At 45.8% G+C, this 7,866-nt stretch overlaps 1 protein-coding gene across 7 annotated transcripts in view; it reads right to left on the reverse strand.

Annotated features, from left to right (window-relative positions):
• Nucleotides 1-6,769, reverse strand: part of OTUD4 (OTU deubiquitinase 4) — a 57,129-nt gene extending 50,360 nt beyond the window's left edge. For 4 of the 7 annotated variants that reach the window (XM_032332399.1, XM_032332397.1, XM_032332398.1 and 1 more), the window contains exons 1-2: nt 5,801-6,213; nt 542-625 (exon numbers count right to left, since the gene is read on the reverse strand). In XM_032332399.1, the coding sequence (XP_032188290.1) occupies nt 542-625; nt 5,801-5,959 (243 nt within the window). In that variant the 5' untranslated portion in view covers nt 5,960-6,213. The other 3 variants (XM_032332402.1, XM_032332401.1, XM_032332400.1) reach the window with 3 other exon arrangements.
• Nucleotides 6,770-7,866: the final 1,097 nt, after the last annotated feature.

Below are 7,866 nucleotides of genomic sequence, written 5' to 3' on the forward strand. Positions count from 1 at the left end.
TTGTTATACAACATTCTAGCAACTATAAATCATTATTTACATAATTACAGTGTTCTGATATATGATTCATAATGATGAACCCTGAAAATTAAAAATCTATAAATGCCTTCTGATAAAATTAAAGGCTGAGTATTAGCTATGCTCAGCATATTTTTTATACTCCAAGTCTGAAATTTTTTAAATTCATAGGTAGTTACAAATCACAGAAAACTATTAATTAACCAAGACACCCAATTTCCTGACCATGACAGACAAAGCTCACTCTTAATATTCAAGGATTCTCTCCAAGTCATCCTTTCATCTTCTACAGGCCTGTATCTTACCTATCATAACTTTCTAAATGTCTAAAGAAATGAAAACCACAAAACAGCTTAAAAAAATCACAACTGTATGTAACTGGATTTAAATTCAATAAAGCAGGTTTTTTTTTCCCATAACCTGCATTAAGATTCAGGCTGTGAAACTCCCACCAGACCACTTCTAAAGGCTGAAATGTAAATGCAAGTCAAGACACCATTCCATGTTTAAAATTACAAATTACCGCTTCAAATTTCTCTCTGTTCTCTCGAAGATAGTGAATACAGGCCATTCTGACTTCCACATGGCGAGACTGAGAGTGTAACACCTGAAAAAGAAAAGCAACATGCTATTACACATTTTTTAAGAGAGTTTAAGGTGCATGCTAGAACTTTCACACCCTAAATAACCTCACAACCAATAGAAATCAGTTTCTCTCTGTTTGCCATTTAGTAATTTCTAAATCTTTTTTCATTCCCACCTCTTCCTCTAATCACAGATGAAGTGATCTATAGTCAGTGCTACTTCTTAAGTCGTTCTATGAAGTACTTACTACCATTTCTCCTTTAAGTCATTCATGTGAGGAAACCACTGTAAACGTAACATACTTTTTACTTTCTTGACCAGCCTTCCTATAGCTTTGCTCTTCACAATGCAGGGCTAACAGAACCTCTGCCACATAGTGCTTAGCTTCATCCTATACTTGCTGGAAACAAGAATAGGCAACTTCAACAGGACCCTTTAAGCCTGTAAGAATTAGATTTCTTTTTTCCAATAATTTGGAATTACATGTTATGTAGAGATATAATTCCCCTGTGGTTTCAGAAAAATTAAGGTACTCATTCCCAAATCCTTAGTTGTCAGGCTTCCAAAATTCTTTTTTTTTTTCCCTAGTGTTTTTTTTTTTTTTTTTTAAGATTTTGTTTATTTATTTGACAGACAGAGATCACAAGTAGGCAGAGAGGCGGGGGGAGGGGGGCTCCCTGCTGAGCAGAGAGCCCCATGAGGGGCGGGATTCCAGGACCCTGGGATCATGACCTGAGTCGAAGGCAGAGGCTTAACCCACTGAGCCACCCAGGCGCCCCTTCCACAATTCTTTTTTTTTTTTTTAAGAATTTTATTTATTTATATGACAGAGAGAAATCACAAGTAGGCAGAGAGGCAGGCAGAGAGGAGGAAGCAGGCTCCCCGCTGAGCAGAGAGCCCAATGTGGGGCTTGATCCCAGGACCCTGGGATCATGAGCTGAGCCAAAGGCAGAGGCTTTAAACCACTGAGCCACCCAGGCTCCCCTTCCACAATTCTTGAAGGAATATCCAAGTGAGCAGCACACAAGATGCAAACATGCTGCTATGTTCTACCATCCCAAGGGCCTTGAAACTTGCTCTTAGGCCCAAAATCTTTTTGTGTTTGTTTTTATTTTCAGTGGGCTCCATGCTCCACATGGAGCTTGAACTCACCAACACTGAGATCAAGAGTCACGTGCTCTACCAACTGAGCCAGCCAAGAGCCTCAGCCCAAAATCTTAAAGCACCAACTGAAATAAGCCACACTACAAAGATGATCAAAATCCTCTCACTTTGTAGCCTCTGTATTCTTCTGTTAAACTAGTTCAATGAAAGGATAACTTAACGGGCATTTTGTCTATTACTGAAATGCTAAAGCTTTGATTTGAAAGAAACTAGTATAATCAAATACTTAGGAACCCTTTTGGCTAGCCTCCAATACTTTAACTATCACGCTTAAAAGAAAAGATTAAAACTATTTTCTATTACTGAGTGTCTCAAATCAAAGTGTTCCTGGTACCCTAAAGGGTTGGGGGGCGGGGGGAGACCCTGAACCATTTAAAATAACCACATGTCCAACTACTAGTAAGGCTCCTGAAAAGAGAATTTATATTAATATAAAGTAGCTTTAAGAGTTACAGGTCCAGGGGCACCTGGGTGGTTCAGTGGGTTAAGCCTCTGCCTTCAGCTCAGGTCATGATCCCAGGGTCCTAGGAATGAGCCTGACATCAGGCTCTCTGCTCAGCAGGGAGCCTGCTTCTCCCTCTCTGCCTGCCTCTCTGCCTACTTGTGATTTCTCTGTCAAATAAATAAATAAATAATCTTAAAAAAAAAAAAAAAGGAGTTACAGGTCCAAATGAGAGATTCTTCCTCACGCTCAGATGAGCAGTGAATTCAGGAAAAGGGAGGATCCAACTGCATTTTACAGGTCTCTGGATAACATTCAAGGTTCATTTATACAAACAGAACCTGAGGGGCACCTGGGTGGCTCAGTTAAATGTCCAACTCTTGGTTTCAGCTCAGGTCATGATCTGTGATCTCAGGGTCGTGAAAGTGAGCCCCGCGTCATGCCCCACACTGGACTTCTCAATCCGTGTAGTCTGCTTGAGATTCTCCCCCATCTCCTTCCCTTTCTGTCTCTCCCCACACACGCACTCTCTCCATCTCTCTCTACCTCTAAAATAAATAAATAAATAAATAAATAAATAAAATCTTTATACTCACAGAACCAGAGAGTCATGACTGTCTGGAGAGAGCTAGTTATGTCTTTACACTAAAGTACACTGAAGATGTACTAGCTGAGGTTAGCAATGTTTGTTTTCAGCATACAGCTGGTTTTCAGCTTAACGAAGTACTCCTATATTGCTATCTTGGAAACTACTGAAAAGCATCTTTACACATTCTAAGCTTCCAGCCCTAGAAGAAATGTCCATATAGAAAAATAAACCACCACACAATATTTTTGCCAATTCAACAAGTGACATTTAGCAACTCTTCTTCCACAGAAGCTACCTAAGACACTACTGAATAAAGATATTATTTGAGTAAATATGAATAAAGATATTATTTGAGTAAACCAATGTTGTCCGATAGGGCTTTCTTGCCATTGGCAAACTGAAGATAGTGTTAGAGCCATTTACCTAGCAACAGGTGGCAGGCATAACTGATTAAAGCCTACCTCCCATTAAAAACAATGACAAACATATCTGTTTTTTCTCCTCTTAAAAAGGTCTTATTAACACATGAAATCTGAACCTGTCACTCAGAAGCAAAATTCTCAGCAACTTTCATAACTTGTAGAGTACTGGAGCTTTACAAAGCCAAGCACTGCAAGAGAAGGAAGGTTAAATGACAACTGTTTAAAAAGTACAACTTTGTGCAAGTTCAAGGACAGGAAGAATGTGAATATTAAGACAAGTATCTCTGCAAATTATTATATGCCAGAAAATAACCTAGAAAATAGGAGACTTTCCAATCTTTACTTGGGACAAGATAGTGATAAACACTAGGAAAGGCGGAGACACACTGCTTTAGCAAATCCTCTAAGAGCGCCCTATTTTTAGCTCCACGGCCACAGAGCTGATTCAGGTCAGGCCTCCTGCAGGCCCAAGTCCAGAAGTGTAAAAAGGGAAGGGCCTATCTAAACCAGGTAATTTGGAGGAAAAGGAGACTCCTAATTCAAGTACCTCTCAACCTACCTCCCAAAAATTGCCATTTAGATTATTTACTCTGGCTCCTTCTTAGAAATGATAATTTATTTTGATATTATTGGAAAAACTGTTGGCAAAAAAGTAAATCCTTTGTACATATTTTTATAGAGCACACCCTTTAAGTCTGAGGTTGGTGTTACTTCCCTCCCCACCCCAATACACAAACTGTGCCTTTAGCCATGAAGGCTATATCCTTAATTCATGTCTGCTAAAGAAAGGAATTTCCCTCAAAATTCATGGTATTAAGCTTTCTAAGCTCAGTATACTAAAAATCACAATCGCATAATTGAAGAAGACATTTTCTTTATGGCTGATTTAAATCCTGAGATACAATAAAATGTGTTATATGACGTGAACAATGAGTTAGTTCTTAGTGACACTAACTTTGCCCCCTTCTACTTAAAAATAGACATCCTCCCTAAGAGAGATTTCTGTATAACCAAGTTTGCCAGTTATGGCACAGGATATGGAAACGAGACACACTTTTCTACTTCACTATGAACCAGGATCGGGATAATCCAATGCCAAATAAGCATCAAACTTCCCTTATTTTCATTCATTTCTCCCTTCTTCCTAACCAAATTCTTGCTAGAGCTAACACTATGTGTAAATAAGGGCTAAATTCACTTCCACCTCTTCGTTCCGCTTCCGGAGGTGCTGAAGAGTCCGGGGAGGCTGAGGCAGAAACACCAGGACAGATGGAGATCCAGAAAATTCACAAATGGGACAGATTGTTTATCTACTAATAGTAAAGACTGGGGTGGGAGTGTGTGAACATATCCCACAACAACATTGGAACATCCTAAATTTCTAAAAATGAGAGAAATCTAATGAACTGAAAAAGACAGGGCTGGATTTGGGGAGTTATACACAGAATGTATGAATGACAACGCCTGCAACATAATGCAAAGCTAAAGCAGTTAAGTCAATTTCTCGTTGAAAAACAGATTTTCTGATATTGATGTGAAAGCAAGGGCCCTGAAAAATAAATGGCTCGCCTTTATAAGTTGAAAAAAGTAAGGATAGACCAGACTACAGATGTTAAGTAAAACACTGACTCACAAAAATTCTGAAAAACTACTTAGCATTCAAAAAAAGGTGAGAGGGGAAAAAAAAAATCATAAAAACTCCACGGGAGGGAAAGAGATGATAGGAAGAGATCTTAAGCTGAAGAAAAGCAAACTGTGAAAGGTATGAAATACACACCAGGACAGTAATATGAGACTTTTAACCAACTATTTCAGCAGCTATTTTTCAAATATAGGATGGATTTCGGTGACTGCATACCAACTACACGGTGTTATATAACGCGGAAAATCTCTTTCTTAAAAGAAAAATTCTTCCTTGTTAGAAAGTCATGTTGACCATTAGCAAGGAATAATTCAGTCAAAAGCCTAGAGAATCCCTAACATCAGACTTTTAAGAAGTAAATTATTTTCAGCATACCTTGCAGAGCATAACAATGAGTGGAATCTACTCAAAGACAATTCTTTTAAAACATTCTATATTCTTAAAAAGCTGACGTTCCCAAACTGCATTTTTCCGCTCTTAATTCAAGTGGACATCGACGGGCAGACTCCCCGACATTCCAAAGTCCAGCAGCAGAAAAAAGCAATGCTCTGCGAGTACCGCCTGGCGCACCACCTCCTCTAGTAAACACCTGGTTTACTGGCGTGAACGCTGTGCTTATAAAACCGAGGTGAACGCGGACCAGAATGGAAAAATATCATTTCGCCATGTCCCCAGCAATCAATCAACTGTACACGCGCTCAACAGGCCTCACAGGTTGTCCTCATTACCTCTTCACCGGGAGGGACGACACCCAGTTAATTTACGGGTTTTTAAGTTTCGATTTACAGCTTCCAAACCCAGGGCAGCATCCCATTCCTGCGTTACAATGGGCCGCTGTGACGCCAGCCGGGCCACGCGCTGCCCCGGACGTGGGCGGCCCGCACAGCTGCCCGCCGCCGCTTTCCCACCCAGCTTCCTCCCGTTCCCCACCCCATTACCTGCTCCGCCACGGCCCGGAATAGGCACGACCCGTCCTTGGCGACCAGTTTCCGATACAAGCCCAGTTTCCGCAGATAGGCGTCCATGGGCGTCGCGTCCTCGCGGGGCCCCGCGCCGCCCTGGTCCCCCCCGTCGGAAGCGCCGACGGCCGCCTCCATGTTGCCGGTCCTTGTGCAGGCCAGGCGCGGCGCGGACTAGCCCCACATGGCCGCGCCCCCGGCTCCTTGACGCCCCGGCCTAGGACGGGCGGCGGCTCGGGCTCGGGCTCCGCGGGCGGCGGCAGACAGCGGCGGCCCGAGGCAGCGGGCGGCGCTCCCCGCGCGCATAGGGGAGCCCTGCCTAATGCATGGCTGTGCGCACGCGGCCGCCTCCCGGGGGACCACGCGCCCGGCGGTAACGGGGGGCAAACTAAAGAAACCCCAAGCGTGAGAAGTCACTTCCCGGCGGCCTCGCTGCCCGGCTCAGGAACACAGCCGGGGGTCGCCGCCCCCACAAGTTTCCTCGTCCCGACTCGGGTGAGGCGAGGAAACCCCCGCCTCCCGCGTGCGCGGGGCCGGCTCAGGGGAAGCGAGGCCTGCGTCCCCCGCGCGCTCCCCACCCTGGGAGCCGAAGAAGTCGAGAGAGAAAGACGCGGCCTTTCGTTTCTCCACCTCTCAGGAGGGCGCCGGAGGGGCGGGGAGCGGATGGGGGCGCCCGGCGGAGGGCAGCACCCTCGCAGCCCAGAATTTGTTTTCACTTTCGGCCGCACGGCGGAGAGGACGCCGGGAGGTGTAGTTTTGGCGGCGGCAGGAAGTCGGCTTGCGGCGGGCGGGGACGCGCGGACCGACCTACCCGGGGGAGGTGCCGGGGAGGCACGCGGACTACAAGTCCCTACAGCGCGGGCGCCGCGGCCGCCGTCGCCGGGAGCCGGCTTCGCGCTTCCCGGGCACCGCGTCCGCGAGCAGGCGGAGGGTGTCCGCGAGCCGACGCGCGGCGACCTGCGCGCGCTACCCCGCCCGCCCGGAGGGCCGCCCACTGCGCCGCGGCGCCGCGAGAAGTGCGCGCGCCTTGCGTGCGTGGAGTTGCCAGGGACACAGCGGCGGCTAGGTCGGCCCTTTGTGTATTCCCAAACAGAGGGCGCACCTGTCTGCTCCCCTCCCCCCCACCCCCCACCCCGCGCCCGGGCCTCTTCTGGCGTTTCCATGGAGGTGGCTTTAACGGCTTAAGCAGAAAATAGAGCTAATTGACGAAGTCTCAGGGAACTGGCACAGTGCAGGACGACACAGGCTGTCCGTAAATCGACCGTAGACTGCTGATTCCTATGAAAAATTAGAAGTACAGCTCCCTCACTAGGGCAAGATGATGCCTTTGCCACAGACTTTGTTCACCCCGCCCTTGTAGCTGCGCCACCCCAGCACAAAGTGATATCACTGGTCGGAAAAAATTAGAATATCTTTTCTGAAAAATATCTTTTCTGAAAAATTCGTGTTGTAATTGCTCGATAACATGCTGGATTTGCCATGGGTTCCAGTCGTGTTGGAGGCTTCCAACTCAACTTTCTACCCATCAAAGTGGAATGACACGTTACGCTTTAGAACCCAGAATTCATTCAGCGTGTTTCTGTGGCACCAGAACCCATTTGCTACAATACGACCATGTCAGGTGTCCTAATTATCAAAATACATGGTTAATCATCAACTGAACTCCTGTCTTGAGGCCTTGTGGGGCAAGAGAGGAAAAGTGTAGGGTTACCATAGGTTTAGACATGAAGTTAAGTAATGGGAGCAAAGCAGGCCAGATGTTAAGAATCCATCGCAAACTACTGACATTTCTGTCTTGGAAATTTGTTTTCAGGGGCGCCTGGGTGGCTCAGTTGGTTAAGCGACTTCCTTCCGCTCAGGTCATGATCCTGGGTCCCGGGATGGGACGAGGATGAGTCCCACATCAGGCTCCCTGCTTGGTAGGGAGTCTGCTTCTCCCTTTGACCCTCCCCCTCCTCTCTCTCTCTCTCTCTCTCTCTCTCTCATTCTCTCTTCTCAAATATATAAAACCTTTAAAAAAAAAAAAAAAAGAAATTTGTTTTCAG

Source organism: Mustela erminea, chromosome 2 (assembly GCF_009829155.1).
Source record: "Mustela erminea isolate mMusErm1 chromosome 2, mMusErm1.Pri, whole genome shotgun sequence".
Classification (NCBI taxonomy): Eukaryota; Metazoa; Chordata; class Mammalia; order Carnivora; family Mustelidae; genus Mustela; species Mustela erminea.